An 18,329-nucleotide genomic window follows, 5' to 3' on the forward strand; every position below is an offset into this window, starting at 1 on the left:
AATGTGGCTTCTTTTATGGATTGTTATTTAATATGGTAGATCTACAGAGGCAGGAGGAGAATGGGTCAAGTATGATCAATTTGATATAAATAATCAAGATGTATGAAAAGCCAATTAGATGTGAGGTGACAGGGTTATAGGCATTAAAGACATCATGTAGGAGAGACAGTTCTTGACAGCAATTACCAACTACTCTTGACAGCTAAGTGTTTGGTGAATAGTTTTCTTCTTGCTACACATTCCATAAACAACATAAACCCACATCCCCAAAACCACTTTCAGCATGTTTAAGCTATGCAGAAATCCATTTTTTAAAGATACTATTAGTTAGTCTGTGGAGAAGAAGCAATACCTAACCCCTTTGCAGGGTTTACCAGACTGGCTCATTTGATGCTCAGTATGAATATCTTTACAGAGAAAATATGGGTGGGAAGATAATTCAAAAGGGATTATTGGGCAACTTGTTTAGTATGGAATCTGAGAGATGAGAAATAGTAAAGATGTTGAGAGAAGAAAAGAGGAATGTGCTAAGTAGACCAGGGGTGGAGAATGGAAACGTAATTTGGAAGAAGCTGTCTATCATTAATAGTTGGTCAGCATTTACCCACCATTACAATGACAGAAATTTGCTCACTGGGAAGTTTAAGGTTGTTAATAAGGCTATAACAAGCACATTACATCAGCAGCACTCAAGACACAATTGCTTCACACATTAAGGAAGCAATGTTGTACTACGACTTAATATATATATTAATAATACACAATTTAAACCTTTTAAGTGGCTGCAAGTGCTAGGTTTGAAAAACTCTAACAACCTCTCATGGCATTGACACATACACACATATATAACCCTGTCAAAACTGCATTCCAAAGACATAGCATCTCCTTCAAGACCACAAGATAATTCAACTATCGTAAGTTGCTGATACCCTACAGAGCTCAAGTGGAATCCTTATGGTAGTACCTTTAATATATCTGCAGCAATACTGCTGTGATACATATTAACATTTTAAACTGCATGTAAAAGAAATTTTTCAGCTGTTTGGCAAAGATTTATTCATCAATGCACTTTAACCGACGGGTCAATGATATGATGTTTCTTCTTTCTGACTTATCTATAGCTACTATGCCTGAATCTGCTCCTCTGATGTAACTGATGGAATACTTGACTCTTCTCTTCATTCATACTATGACTCTTTGTTCAGGCACCACGCTAAACACTTTGACACTAGAGGCTATCTTCAGAATAGAAAGATATGGAAAAACAATAAGTGAAGAGGTGATCTGAATCACAAAGTATCGAAATGACCTATAATTTGAGTGACGTGATAACGTTTTACATTGTAGGCCCAGCCAGTCTATGCCAGTATAAAAAAATGGACATTATCCTGATCAGCATCAACGTTATCATCTCTATTATTCCTTCCATGATGATGATACCTTGGAAATGTTTGAAACATAGGCATAAAATAATTACTTGATGACTATAGTAGATAACAGTTCTAACATTAATTTTATAGCATTATATTTATGAAAGTATAGACAAAGATATAAATTCATTGTACCTATCTGTCCATGAAATCATCTCATATCCCAAAGTTATTGTTATTTTTGCTTTGCTATTTATCTCCATATGATCACCATAACCCTATCTTTTAAAGCCCAGATATATATGGAAGATCTGTGAAAAATTTTTTTCCTTGTTGCCATAAAATTTTTTTATCAAGAAATCTGCTAACATCGTTATTTATATTAATAACCAAACCAACAATCTCAGTCACTTTTCAAATGCATTAATATTTTTCATGTAATACACACTGAACATCTGTCTTCACCATTTTCAATGCTTTTTCAGCTCTGCTCGTCAGTTCTAACCATATTTGTTTCATTGTCATCATCCTCATATTTTAGCAGCCAATTTTTCATGCTGGTAGAATTTGTTGAGGCACATTTTCTATGATTGGATGCCATTCCTGTCCCTTGCCCCACTTATTTTCAAGAAAGGTAACATTTCCCCATGACCAAACATGTTTCAGAAGGTTGGAAACAAAGAGCATGCTTGTATATCAGGGTCACTTGTTTCGTTCATCATGTGATTTCAAGATGATGAACTCATATTCATATGCACACATAAGCTTGTAGTATACACATGCACACACATACATGTGTGTGTTTGTGCATGTGTGTGTGTATGTGTGTGTTTGTGTGTGTGTGGGGGGGGTATATCATCATCATTATTTAGCATCTGTTTTCCATTTTGGCATGGGTTACATGGTTTTTACTGGGACTGGTAAACCTGAGAAATGTACCAAGCCCCAGTCTGATTTGGCTTGGTTTCTATGGCTGGACGCCTTTCCTAATGTTAACCACCCCAGAAGTGCAGTCACACTTTTATGTGTCGCTGGCACAGGTGCCTTTTACGTGACACCAGCACTGGCCACAACTATGATTTCACTTGGTTTGACATGTCTTCTCAGTAGGAAATCACCCAGCAAAATGCCAAAGATTTCGATCAATTATCATTGCCTCTGCAAGACCCAACATCCAAAGATCATGCCTCATCACTTTGTCCTATGCCTTCCTGGGTCAACCTCTACCACGGGTTTTCTCCTCAGTTAGAGGCTGGCTCTTCTTTACGCAGCTGTCCTCATCCATATGCATCACCCGACCATACCAGCACAGTCTTCTCCCTTGCTCACCACATGAGAGAAGACTTTGCTAGTATGATGATGTGATGCATACAAACATATATATGCAGCAGCATGGGTTAGAAATAAATGAACTTTAGGTTAGCTAAAATATGTTTGTGACATATCTCAACTTCTAAAGATATGGAATTTTTACACCTTTTACCATAAGAGAGAATTTTTTATTTGTGATAGCTGCAGTGAAATTGTTTTTAGAAGCTGAAATATGTCATAAATATATTTTAACTAACCTTATGAAAACATATATACAATTATATATATATATATATAGGTGCAGGAAAGGCTGTGTGGTAAGTAGCTTGCTTACCAACCACATAGTTCCAGGTTCAGTCCCACTGCATGGCATCTTGGGCAAGTGTCTTCTACTATAGCCTTGAGGTGACTAAAGCCCTATGAGTAAATTTGGTAGATGGAAACTGAAAGAAGCCCATCGTATATGTATATATATATATGTGTGTGTGTGTGTGTGTATTTATGTTTGTGTCTGTATTTGTACCCTCACAACATCGCTTGACAACAGATGCTGGTGTGTTTTTACCTCCCCGTAACTTAGTGGTTCAGCAAAAGACTCTGATAGAATAAGTACTAGGCTTACAAAGTATAAGTCCTGGGGTCGATTTCCTCGACTAAAGGTGGTGCTCCAGCATGACTGCAGTCTGATGACTGAAACAATCGTGGCCATTTGCCAGCCTCCTCTGGCCCCTGTGCTGGTGGCACGTAAAAAGCACTCACTACACTCATGGAGTGGTTGGCATTAGGAAGAGCATCCAGCTGTAGAAACACTGCCAGATCAGACTGGAGCCTGGTGCAGCCTTATGGCTTCCCAGACCTCAGTCGAACTGTCCAACCCATGCTAGCATGGAAAACGGACGTTAAATGATGATGATGATGATGATATATATATATATATATAATTATATGACAGTATTCTTTGTTCCCACCTGCAACATTTTGGTCAGCCAAAATGCAGAAAACATATGCTCAAGGTCCATACTGTAGGACTGAACTTGAAAAGATGTGGTTGGGAAGCAAGGTTCTTAACCATACAGCCATATTTATGTCAATACATATATTTTTATTAGAACTGTTATGTCACTCAAAATCGAAATTTTTGTGCCTTATCATCGATGATAATGTCTATTAATTTACAAGTGCTATTTAGAGTTAAACCATGTATACTATAGAGGGAATTTCTTTTTATTTATTTCGACTGAAATATTATAAGTAGAGAATGCAAGTGAGAGGCGTCAATCTTCTTAACTAACTTTATTCATTTCATATAAGTTCATGATAACTTCCAAACTTTTTTATAAATACTGTTAATCTTCTTAATTTATAACCTCTGTCATTGTCCATTGAAATCACTATATCCCCATTTACGTATCCTATACATTTCATCCTACTTCACATTTTACAAGACATTAATTTTTCCTTTTCCTCATCTGTTTTACAGCCATTTCATTACATGTTTTGCTATGCACATCACTGAATTTAATCGTTTACCCTGCAACCCCACTTAACATCATTTGATGTGTGAAATTTCGATACATTAAGTTGATGTCAGAAATATTCTTTAACAAGTCCGTCTCAAGATCTAACTCCTCTTCAAGTCTTGCAATATCTAGGAAATACTTATCTGTATTTGCACTATTAAGTCTATTTGTCAACATTGATTGTTTAATGTTCTCTTCCATCAAAGCTTTTACATTTATCTTTACTTTGGTAAACAAGTGACAGATTTTCTAATGTTAAAAGCTCTTCTATTTTTAATGATTCTGCACACCGAGTGAGATGAACAGAAACAATTTTTTTTTTCTGTTTACAAAGTTGTTAGAGGATTTACAAAATTAAAACCTGGTCATAAACACATGCTAGTGATAATAAAAGATATCTGGGAATGGGAAAATATTGTTATATTAATCTTTAGCAAAAGAAAACCCTCTAGTTTTTAACGGTAAATTGATGAAAAAATGAGACAAAAATGGAACACACTGATATACAGAAAATATGGTTTTTAACTTAAGTGAAGATTTTACTCTCTCTTTCTCAGTTTATTTTTTCCTCTTTTCCAGCTACTTGTCCTGAAAATCTATCAATGGAATTTATAGCAATGACAGATCTGTCAAATAAAAGAAATTACTTCCTTCTTTTAGCAGATTCTTCAATACAAATTGAAGTTCCATTAGAGGGAATATGGATTCTGTGATAGGTATTTCAAGAAGCACTAAGTATTTTATCAAAGTATTTCCTAATCCTGAAATAATCAAGAAAATAAATGAACACATAAATGTTTCCTAACTTTTATTTTATCAGAATATTCAATATCACAAAAAAGTATTCTATAAAATAGCTTCCACTTATGTTTAACAGTTTAAAATAGAGTTAATTTTAGATTGATGTATTCTTTCTCATAGTTGCTTTTTATTACACATATTTGCAATTTTTTTGTTCCCCTTGTCAGGATCGTAGTGAAAATTATTTTTAAGCACAATTATGAAATAAATATGTTCTATAGAACATTTTATAAGGGAAGATGCATTTTCTCCTGAAAATGTGCACCAACTTAAAATGACACCTTATGTTTACGAGATGACACCTGTCATATTATTTAATGAACTTTACACCATTTTTAAAAATACAAATTTATTTTTGAAATCTTATTAATAGTGATTAATTAAAAAAATTGTTGTTGTTTAGCTTCTGGTCAGTCATTGTTTGAGTAGACCTATAATCAAAGACATTCCAAATTTGATCATCATATCTTATTTCAGGTACTGTACATTTAGGACTGTACTATGGTCTCTTTCTCCTTTTAAGATAGTAGGATATAATTTTCTAGATATTTGGCTACTATTTCTAGCAGGTCTAATGACTGCATAGAGACTTTCTTCAGTTCATTGTTAAAGGAATGGACTCCTCTGGTGAAATATTTTGCTGAAATTCTCCTAAAGACAGCCAACCAAATTAATCTTCTCAACAGGTAAAATTAATTGACTATCGTAAAATAGCTAGTAATCAAGTAAGTGTAGTTAAATGAAGCAATAAAATGGTTGTAATTGGTAAACAGTTTTCAGTAAGACAAGACATACTAATGGATTTAAATATGAGAGGAAGTTAGAAGTGCAAGATACAATCAACACAGCTTGAACTAATGTAGTTACAGAAAATTAGAGTTCCTCTAGAATAAACCTAATAGAGCTATTTAATAAAGTTAATTAACTTAAGTGAAACACTTTATTTCTGACTATTCTATGTTTCAACATGATGACATTGTGGAAATAAATTAGTACTTTTATTTGTTTATTTGTTTTCTTCTTAGACTGAATTCCGTAGTACTTCTAACAATTGGCTCAACAAGACCAAATTCCAAATTAGTTTTGGTTTAGGGTTAGAATAAAAAAAAAACCTTTTGCTATACAAAAGCAAGTTTGATTTGGATCAATTTAGACAAAGAAAAAAATAAATAAACAAACAAACAAATAAATAAATAAATAAAGTATTAGGCTTTAGTTGTCGTTTATCTTCAGGTAATCCCTTAATAAGTAGCCATGATAATTTTCTGTTTTTTTTTTCAGACATAGTGTCTTTAGGATTACATTAACCTTCCAATATGACCTGTCTTTTATAAGATGGGCAGTATGCGTTTGAAGAGTGTTTTACTTATTATTTTTTCAGGTCAAGTGATGACCACACAGATCCGTTCACATTAGTTTTATTAGGCTTCAGTAAAAGCGAATAAAAATTTGTGTAACCCTATATTTTCTGTTTGAGAATTGTCAACAGTGGATAGACATGAAAGATCTAGCCCAAGAACTAGGATGAGCAAAATATATAAGAGCTTAGAAAGGTAAGCCTCAGGGATGAGAAAATGCATTATAGGAAGAAATACTGATAAAGTGAATAAAGTGCCATTTTGAAGAGTGTCTAAAGCATCTCATGAAAACTTTGATATTAAACTAATGGTGATGAGAAGGAGGATATCAATTGACTATGAAATACAATAAAATAAGAGAAGGTCGAATTGACAAAGATAATCAGCACTTCGAGATCCCAGCTTTAATTGTATCTTCACTATTACAGCATATATCAATTTAAAAGTAAAATATTCAGTATCTAATATATTGACAAATATAATTATTTAATTAAAATGTGTGGTAAGTGAATATGGATGTAAATGCTTTAGCCTAATAAATAATTCCCTTAAAAGACTTGAAATTCTTCCATTCTATTAATACATTTCTTCAATTCCAAATGGCTTATGAAATAAGTGTGGCAACATTCCAGCATATATTTGTATATCTAGATAATATATTTAAGAATTTGGATGATCTCTGGGAGTCCGTGAATTGGAACAGTTAACTAATGAAATATTTCCATCTTGCCATCTGAATAGAAACCTTTCTATTTGATCACATAAGCAGGGAGTTTTACTAATTAATTTATCAGTATCTTTGGCAATACTGAAACTCTAAAAACTCATTAACAATGATAATTCATTACATTTAGATATACCTATTATAAAGCTAAGATGAAATTGAAAATATCTCAACAAAAAGAAAAAACAAAACAAAACAAAAAAAGGCAAGAATATAACTGTTTAAGGTATTGGAATTGGTTATCAGTTGACAGCAAACAGTAATACACAGCAGTTCATTCTAGTTTTCTTTTAAATCATTTTTATTGATGCATACATTCAACAGATTTTCAATTTCTTCATTATGAAATTTAGCCCATATAATAAAGTTTCCCACAATAGAGGTTGAGTTGCTTCATTCGTTTTATGTCAGTTTTTCCATGTTGGCATGAGTCAGATGAGTACTTATTGAAGAGCTTTACCACTCGTTGTCCTTCCTACCAACAACACTTGTCTGTTATTTACATAAAAGTTCTTTACATTTCTCTTTAGAAGTAGAGAGCTAAAGAACAGCTCTATGACAGGAAAGTTCAACATGACGTCACCCTGTACACACACACACATACATGTGTGTGTGTGTGTGCGTGCGTGCATGCACAGTGGGCTTTAATACAGTTTTCACCTACCACTTCCACTCAGTCACTGATCAGTTCAAGGCTGCAATAAAAGATGTCTGTCAAAGATGCCATGCAGTGAGATAAAACTCAGAACCAGTAACTATGAAGCAGATTTCATATCCTCATAACCATGCCTGTGCTTTATTCTCTAAAAAAATTATTGGAGATTCATTATTCAGAGACACCATCCTTATAAAAACAATAGTTAACATAATTTGTCTAATGAACAAATATGGTAATTAAAAATAATTACACAGTAGGGTAAAGACAATATTTGCTTGTTGAATATTATTTTAATAATTTCAATAAGAATGGAATTCATCTCTAAACATACTTCAGGAATATTGAACCTTCCTAGCAAACAATAAAATTGTACTTGCTGAAGAAGAGATGCGAAAAACCACAAAGTGAATGTGCTGTGTTGTACTTGTGGAGCCATAATTATTTCAAGTTAAATTCTTGATACTAATTCCAACAAATAAGTTAGCAATAGTTTTATACTTATCATACTTTGATGCCATTCACAACACTTTTATCATTTTATATCCTTTTATATCTATTTCTTTACTACCCACAAGGGGCTAAACACAGAGGGGACAAACAAGGACAGACAAACAGATTAAGTCGATTATATCGACCCCAGTGCGTAACTGGTACTTAATTTATTGACTCCAAAAGGATGAAAGGCAAAGTCGACCTCGACGGGATTTGAACTCAGAACGCAGTGGCAGATGAAATACTGCTAAGCATTTCGCCCGGCGTGCTAACGTTTCTGCCAGCTTGCCGCCTTATATGCTTTTATATCATCTATATCACATATTAAAATTCATCAGCTAGTTCCTCTTATTCTTTATGCTATCCAGTTCAGTCGATTATTTTATTTCATTAGTGTAACACATATTGTTCTTCTATTTATGTCATAGGCACAACAATATGTATACTTTTAGGGATCTCTTCAACCAATCATGAAGAAGATTGGCATTTGCCCATGCATGCATGTTTCCCCCCTCTCTTCACCACCACTGTTTATTCAAGAAGAAAGGCCACGAACTTGGACTGATAGAGCTAAACCTCTGTATTATTGCAAACATTGCTGTTAAAATGCAAAGAGACAGAAAAGATACTTCAAGACATTTAGTCCAACTTTCTAGCTGTTCTGGTAATCAACCACCTTGGATTTTATATTTTATTGACCCCACAAAAGGAGGTAAAGCAAAGTTGATCATAGTAAAATTTGAACTCAGAGTGAAGAGAATTGTAACAAATACCATGAAGCATTCTACGCAATGCTCAAACATTTCTGCCATTTAGTTGCCTTCATGTACTTTAGAGAAGATATGTACATAATGTAATACAACTTAGTACCTGACCTATATTTTATTGACACTGAAAGAAAGATGTAAAACCCAGAGGATCTGAATTAAGAATACAAGGGACTTGACTAATTACTGCAAGCATTGCATCCAAAGCACTGCCGTCTCCACCACACCACTACTTTTAAATAATGATAATGATAACAACAACAATGAGAATAATGTTAATGATGATGATGATGATTTTGGCACAAGGCCAGAAAGTTTGAAAAAGCTGTGTAGTCCCTCAGATCAAACATCTATATTGGCCAATTCTTAGTTTATTGATCACAAGTAAGATGAAAGACAAAATTGACTTCAGCAAATCTGAACCCAAAAGATAAAAGACTTAACAAAATACCACAAGGCATTTAGAACTTCGCTGAATGGTGTTTGTCACTCAATGAGAGCCTGGCAAGATTGGAATTCATTAATTAGGAAATATCTGCTTCTCTACTGTAACATACAAATTCCCTCATAGTGAATTAAGATAATTGTATTATAATTATCAGGAAATACTTGAGTCTTTGAGAAGTGCTAAATCAAAATCGTGAGACACAATACTAGCAAATATAAGGAGTAACTCTGCTTTGAATTCACTTTCAAGAGAATATACTGCCAAGTGGCATCAGTTAAAGATACGAAGATTATTAAAACAACTGGAATGCAACTAATATGTATGTGTGTATGGGGGATGCACGTGAGTGCATGCGTATGTATGCATATGTGTGTGCGTGTGTGTATAGCTTGTTTAAATTGGTGTACTTGTTTATATATTAAGAAAAAGAAGAATCAGGATTTGGATTTTAAAATATTTATTTAGTGCTTTCATCCCTTTTGCCAAACCCTGACTACCATCTTTTTCTTAATATATATATATATATACATGCATATACATACATACATATATATATATATTCAGGTTACAAATAGGGGTTCACCAAGGATCAGTTCTCAGCCCCCTCTTGTTCATCGTAGTCCTCCAGGCAATAACAGAGGAATTTAAGATGGGCTGTCCCTGGGAGCTCCTCTATGCTGATATTTGTGTTCTCATGTCTGAATCACTTCCAGAACTAGAGAAGAAATTTCAGGTGTGGAAACGGGGTTTAAAGTCAAAGGGCTTAGAGTTAATCTAGCAAAAACCAAAATCTTAGTAAATAGGAAAACCAACAAATCACAAATCCCCTCAGGTAGATGGCCCTGATTGGTCTGCAGAAAAAGCATAGGTAGAAATTTCATAAGACATACCTGGTATAAGCTATGGACGCATAAGAGGTGTAGCAATGCCAGGGGAAGGTTAACACAAAAATAGTTTTTGTGTGTGGAAGGTGCACAGGTACAACAAACAGTAAAAATGTACAGAAAATACACTCCATCCGATGCCAGTGGAGAAAGCTAGAAGTAGTTGATAGCTTCCATTATTTATCCTTTTTATGGATGATATAAAGATTTATGCACAAAAATGAGAAACAGCTTGAAAGTCTTATACATACTGTTAGCATTTCCTCAAATGATGTGGGTATGGAATTTGGGATTGAAAAGTGCGCTATGTTGAAAATGAAATGAGGAAGATATGAAGGAAGCCAGGGAATTGACATGCCAAATGGGCAAATAATGAAAGCAGTTGAGAAAGGAGGGTGGTATAACCATTTTGGGATACTGGAAGCTGCTGAAATAAAACAGGAAGAAATGAAAAAAATTACCAGTCGAAAGTATACAAGGAGAGTGAGAAAATTATTGCAGCCAAAGCTGAATGCAAAAAATGTTTTTGAAGCAATAAATGCAAGAATAGAACCCCAAATTGGATATGGAGTTGGAATTGTAGGCTGGTCCAAAAACAACACAGAAAATTGACAGAAAATCTATAATGTTGTTGACAATGTATGGAGCCTACCACCCGAAAGTTGATATCAACTGGTTGTACCTGAAGAGAAACCAGGGTGGAAAAGGCTAAAATTGCCGAGGAAGAGTGTTTACAGTTGGCAAGAAAAATCCTACTAGAATATTTACTGAATAGTACAGAGTAACTACAAAAGACAGAGAATAAGGAACAGGTGATTGAGTGTGAAATAGGAGAAAAGGACAAGAATGAAATTCATAGAGAGCACTTTAGGCATACAGAAGAGCAACATCTGCATGGTTAATTTTGGAGAGCCACTGAAGATATATGTGGAACAAAATCCTTGACTTGGTTAAAAAAATGCAATTAAAAAAAGAAATAGTCCATATCACGTTGAATGCACCAGTTCTCATTCGATTACCAAAATTAAGTAACATTGAGCCTAGTGAGTATTTAGATGGGTGACTGCTTGAAAAACCTAGGTGCTGTAAGCATCTTACATTTTTCCAAGGTGGTACCCCAGCATGGTACCCTGGCCTAATAATTAAAACAAGTAAAACATGAAAAAGAATAGATAATTGTAGCAATCCAGGATGAAATGATAAAAACGAACTTGAGGAAAAATGTATATGGGGAGAAGTCAGAAAAATATAGAATCTGGAGATCTTGGAACGAGATAGGGCCATGTTGTTGTAGAATGTCCCAAGTTGGCACAGGAAGAATATAAGAATGAATGCATGACCAAATAGTAAAAATTAAACACTGGAAGCTTTGCTAGAAATAAGGACTTGAAGGTAGAAACATATGCTATGAACATCGGGTTGAAAGAGGGCAGAAGTCGGAGAATTATACGATTCTGTGGGACTTTCCTATTCAAACAAACAAGAAGTAAGAAAATAATAGACCAAGACATAATAACTATAATAGACAAGGGAAAGTGAAGATACCTACTAATTGAATAATTCTCCTCTGGAAACATGGGTGCTTTGTTCAGTTGCAGTGTATTCATTAATCCATAAGGATATAACATCTGGCGTTGAGGATCGTTTGAAACTCACATTGGTTATTTGACAATATCTGTGTCATGGAAAACCTATTAGCTGCAGTAGTACAGCTTCAAGAGCAGCAACAAAAATAACTACAGGAGCTGCAAAAACAAATACAACAATAATAAAAATTGAGTTACAGTTAGCGAAAATCCCGTATGCTGGTTCGTGTTTCGCATTTGCTAATAGAGACAGAAAAGATATAGCCAAATTGCAAAGGAAGCCCTAGCAATTATTTTTGTAGTCAAAAAATTTCACAGGTTTCTGTATGGCAGAAGTTTTTTTTATTACAAACAGACCTTAGACCTTTGCTGCCAATTTATCGGTCTAAAAAAGGGTTACCGACTCATGCTGGGAACCGCCTGCAACGCTAGGGTGTAATATTACTAAATTATAATTTCAAAATGCAATACAATCGGGATTAATTCCAAAAAATATGGAACCACTAGAAGAGACTGTTATAGCCACACTGCAGGCAGAATGTGAGATTAAAAGTGTTATGACGACCGTTATCCAAGAACTACCAGTGACGGCGGCACAGGATTTAAGAATGAAAACTGCAAGTGATAAGTATATTACGAAAATAAAAGCAGCTCTTAGAAATGAACAGAATAAAAATTCAGATGCCAGTTGTTTTTTAATTTTGGCTTACCGATATACTTCCAAGTTTCTTCATTCCCAATGGTAATATCACTTCCAGTATCTAACTGCATTTTTACTCTTATATTTTCAATTTTCACATTTACGACTTTTCTCTTCGTTACATGACCATTTTCCTTCGGCGTTATCTTGTTTATTCTTTTTTCTTTGTTCCAATGTTTTGTCATCTTGGTTTTACAGTGTGCTTTTACGTGTCCAATTTTTCCACAATGGAAACATTCCACTTTCTTAAATGGGCAATTTTATCTTATGTGTAGTCCTCCACACACAAAACATGGGTTTGTTTCTCGATTTTTGTCCTGTTTATACTGTATTTTAGTACGCAATTGATTTCTATTCTGCCTGTTTCCCACTTGTTTCACTTAGGAGCAGTCTTTATGTTCAATCTTTTGTGCGTCGAGTCTTAAATTTACTATTTTTTCACACTCTTCTGACACTTGTAAGGTTTTGTTCCAGCTTAGCAAGAGTTATTGTTTTTATTTCTGTGTCATTTTCTGCAATTATTCCCTGAATAAATATCGAGCACTTAAACATATCTGGCGTTAATATGAAATATTCACATTCTCTGTTAACTCTACCAGTATATGTGATGTAGTTCTCGTCGTGGTTTTTTTCTAGGTTCAAACATTTCCAGCGTGATTTATTTGCTTAAAGTTTTACACAATATGTCTATTTTTAAAGTTTATGTCAGGTTTTTTTTTGTGGGGGGGGAGTACGTAATTGCTGTGATGCTTATTTTCACCTGCTGCCAGTTTTCTTAGGATTAGATTCGTTTTCATATTGTCGTCCCAATCTTTGCACTCTTTATTGAAGATCTGTTCGTATATTCTGCAGTACAACTCGAAGGTAACTCCTTCGTCTGGTTCATACTTAAATTCTGTAACTGAGTTCGCAACATAGTCTGGTGAGAACATTTTTTCAGCATTTTGGATGACTTACTATTCATTAATTTTAACTTTGTAGTTGTCTTAGAGGTTGCTCTAGAGCACATGCAAACCTCTGGCTACTTAGTACAGTTATCTACTACGATTAGATTGTAAGCGCCATTTACCAGTCCGGCATTGTCAATGTGTAGACTATAGATTCTCCATCTCTGGCCACAATTGATATGTTACCAGCAGGGTCTTTGGCTGCGAGCACGCAACCCCGGCACGTTCTGATCAAGTTTTCCATATCTCAGTCCATAGACGGCCAATAGACATAACTCCTCATCAGAACCTTCATCCTTGCCATTCCTGGATGTCTGTTGTGAAATTGTTGCAATACACCTTTTTGTAATGTACTTGGAACCACCACTCTCAGAGTGTAATAATGGTCCCTTCTCTTCGGTGTAAAAATGGTCCCTTCCACATTTCAACAAGTAATAGATTCAATGCTGGTAGGCAGTAATTTTGCTGTCGCCTATTTTGACAATATCCTAATAAAAAGCAAATCACAAAAGCAACATGTAGAACATGTAAAAAGGGTATTCGAAAAGGTAAGAGAATATGGTTTTAAGTTGAGTGAAGAAAAGTGCCAGTTCTTTCTGAAAAAAATTAAATACTTGGGTCAGATTATAAATAAAAACGAATGGGAACCAGATCCATCCAGAGCAACTGTGGTAAAAAAAAATATGCCTACGCAATTTGTGTCGTTTGGGTTTCAAAAGTTTTGCAAAATGTTCACTGTAGAACATGTAACTATGGTGCCATACTATTCCAGATCTAATGAACAAGCAGAATGCTTTGGTGATACGTTCAAGAGAGCCCTAAGAAAGTCGAATAAAGAAGTCATGGATGAGGTAGTTCTACAACAAATCGTAAGAGTATACTGAGTGATAACAAATCCAAACACACCAACAGGTATGTCACCAGCAGAGCTGATGTTTGCGAGGAAAATAAAATCAGTCTTTGACAAATTAATACTTGGTAAGAAAAGAAAAATTGCAATGAACAATACAGCAAGGTATTTCAAAATTTGTGAAAATATATTTGTAAGGACATATAAGAGTGGAAAACAAAGTTGGAAAGATGGCGTGATTACCAAACGCATAGGAAAAATGCTGGACTTGCTAAAAGGAAGAAAAAGGTACACAAGAGACACATCAATCAACAACAACAAAAAAGATTCATTGAGAGCGAATGCAAGAGAATGAAAGAACCAATGGAGTGGTTATATGATACTTTACAAGTACCAACGCTACTACAAATAATTGAACCCAGATACACAAGTGAAAGAAAAAGAAAAAATACAGAGTTCCTGGAAGTGGATTCCAGACCAAAAAATATCAAATTTGTAACTATGAAAAAAATCCCCTCAAAAGTGGGAGGTGGGGTGATGTAAAAATTATTGCTAATAAAAAGAAATAAAATTACACTCCTTAAGAAAAAAGAAAACTTAAAAGGGAAAATGTTATGGGTATAATGATAATAATAATGGAACACCCCTTCCATGTGATGAGTGGTATGTGTTAGTTGTTACAAATACTGTGACGTCGAGAAGTCGGCAGTAGTCGATCATAGATAGTCATGTCTTACAATACTGCTATACTGGAGTGGACTTTATAACAGTCCGCCGTTGGATTACAACAACAACAATGATGACGACGACAACAACAACAACAACAACAATGAGAGTTAGAATATTAATTTAAACTTAATTCTGTTCAGAAACTATATAATATTGACAGATTACCTGAGCCTGAACTTAATTACAACTGTTTGTAGTATCAGATGTTTTTCAATATTTGATTGTTGCCAAATCTGTTATCAGTGGCTCAAATTCGTTAGAATGTTAATGTTATCTGTGTTACTGCATTCATACAACCATGATGTTTAAGTCGCATGCTGATTGGTTAAAATAGTATTTGCAAGCTTAGCTTTCTGGAGTCTATCAGAAAGTATTTAAAGAAAAAATTCAGTCATTTCATTTAGTTGTCAATTACAAATCCCATTAGCTCTTTTTTAATGGTATTATGCAAACATTTATCAGAAGATTGCTATAAAAATATGAATGTACTTGTAATATTATAAAAATTGTAAAAGTACAAAGTGTGAGAATTGGGCTATGTTGGAATTTGATTGACTTACACACACACACACACACACACACATATATATATATAACAAAGGCGAGCTGGCAGAAACGTTAGCACGCCGGGCGAAATGCGTAGCCGTATTTCGCCCGCCATTACGTTCTGAGTTCAAATTCCGCTGAGGTCGACTTTGCCTTTCATCCTTTCAGGGTCGATAAATTAAGTACCTGTTATGCACTGGGGTCGATGTAAACGACTTAATCCGTTTGATTGTCCTTGTTTGTCCCCTCTATGTTTAGCCCCTTGTGGGTTATAAAGAAATATATATATATATATAATCATAAAATCCAGAGGTATTGGAGGTGAATACATATTTATCCATGTGACTTCCATAGGACTATGACTGTTTTGCAGCATTCATCATGTAGTTTTAATTTCAGTATAGAAGAAATTGTGCTTACTTGTTTGCATTAATATGTATGCTCAGCATTATAGAATGCAATTGTATATTCATGTGGGGAAGGAAACAAGATTCCCAAAAATCACGGTAGGACAAGTAAAACCAAGAAATAGTATTCCACAACAGTGAACTTCTATATAGGGTTGAAAGGTCACAAAACATTACAGAAGGTATTTGAACCTTCAAGAATTTTACACAAACACCAACCACACTGCAAACCCAGCTTTCGGTGATAGCCACACAATAACTCCGTTCTCTTGACCAAACCAATTTTTAAAAGTTCTAGATTATTGATAGAAATGCCACAGAGTATTCAGTTTCATCACTTGCGTTCAAAGTTCAAATTTTGTTGAAATGAACATTACATCCCTATAAGGTTGATTACGTTTATATTATTAACCTCTTCAGTAATATATTTGGTTACTTATTATATATGCATAAAATTAGCTTTATGCATAAATCTAATTGTTTATTATTATCATGATCAGAAAGATGTGAAATAACAAAAGTGGCAGACAAAAGGCCTTTCCAGTATTTACGAGGGTAGGCTGAAAAGGTTATAGGTTGACCAACATACTGTCATAGAATGTGACCAAATGAGGATAATTTTCCAACATAGTCCCACTTGCAGTCCACATACTTCTTCCAACAGTGTTGCAGTGCCTATAGATAAAAAAGTCATCTGCTGCAGATATGATGTCAACCTCACAGTGATACTGGTTTCCTGCTAAGTTTTTCCATGTTGGGGAACAGATGATAGCCAGATGGTGCCAAATCAAGAGAATATGGTAGGTGATCACTTAGTTCAATGCTACAGTAACACACAACAGCCATTGAAACCAAGGATCTGTGTACTGAAGCACAGTCCTGATGACACAACACTCCCTCCATCAATTTTCCTGGGCTTTTGAACTGATAGCCTTTTGTAACTGCCTCAGTAAGTTGGTAATTGCCCCAGTAAGTTGGTGTGGCTCTTTTGAAGATAATCAATAAGTACAATGCCTCCTACATCCCAAAACACTGAAGCCATCACCTTCCCTGCAGATGAAATGATCTTGGCCTTCTTTGAAGCAGGTGGCGTGGGTTGCATGGATTGTCTCTTTGTCCCTGTCTCAAAGTGATGAACTCAACACTCATCCTAGGTTAGAAAACGTCCAAGGAAACCAGTTGGATCTGCTTCAAACAATGTTAGATCTAGCCATGATGTCATCAACCTCAGGTGCTTTTGATCAGGTTTCATAAGACCAAGTAGAAACTTTCATCATGCCCAGTTCATTGTGCAGAATATTCTCAACTCTCTTGTGGGATATGCTAATAACATTGATCATTTGAATAATAGTTCATCACTTGTTATCCATCATCATGTGGTGAACATGATCAATATTTGTTTTTTTGGTGATGGCACTTGCTGGGCATCCAGATTTTGGGTTAACTTCAACACTTTCTCATTCCCTCCTAAATTCATCTGCCTGCTTTTGCACTATTGATAAAGCTGGAGTGTCATCCCCTAATGTTGGAACCATATCAGCATGAAATGTCTGTGAGGTAAACCTTTTGTCTGCTGGCCTTTGATAATTCCATGATGCAAATTCTATCCATTTTCAAAAGAAGTGGCTACTAGTTATATTTGATGTATTCTTTGACCTGTCAGATATCAGTTTACCTGGAAAGAAACAATGCAGTTCTTAATATAAAGAGCTGAAATGAATGTATGCAAGATTTCACAGCTCTAGCATGACTCCTTCATTGTCAGCCTTTGAACTTTTCAGCCCACCCTTGCTGTTATGTTTGTTTACTCAAATAGAAGCATGGTTTGCTACCTATCATCCTTCCTGGTTTAATAAACTACATTCTGATTTAGAACAGGGTTTGATATTATTGACTATACCTTCCTTTCAAAATATGTGACTGTCATAAATTATTGTAACCTCATTATTATTTGTCATATACATTTCTGTGTAGAAATCTTAAGAAAGTACTGAAACATCAATTCTAAAGTCTATTTTTGTAGAGGTTTGTTAACTGTGCTGCGTAAGTGTATGTGTGTATTGAGATCTAAATATATATATGAAGAAGTGTTATATTTCTGTAATATATATTGATCGGACAAAACTGTTTGTTATACATGCTTTTGTTTCAGTTTCTAGGTCTTTACTTTAATTCTCAGGCTATGGATCATTAGTCACAGATGAATGCATGTTTGTCACAGACAGGTTTAT

At 34.8% G+C, this 18,329-nt stretch overlaps 1 protein-coding gene across 1 annotated transcript in view; it reads left to right on the plus strand.

The window, feature by feature from the left end:
- Positions 1–13,973: 13,973 nt before the first annotated feature.
- The window catches only part of LOC115218293 (uncharacterized protein K02A2.6-like), a 35,341-nt gene continuing 30,985 nt past the window's right edge, over positions 13,974–18,329 (plus strand). Inside the window, exon 1 of the mRNA XM_029788045.1 lies at positions 13,974–14,435. Within this exon, the coding sequence (XP_029643905.1) occupies positions 13,974–14,435 (462 nt within the window). The remainder of the gene's footprint in view (positions 14,436–18,329) is intronic.

The sequence above is a fragment of the Octopus sinensis genome, linkage group LG1 (assembly GCF_006345805.1).
Source record: "Octopus sinensis linkage group LG1, ASM634580v1, whole genome shotgun sequence".
NCBI lineage: Eukaryota > Metazoa > Mollusca > Cephalopoda > Octopoda > Octopodidae > Octopus > Octopus sinensis.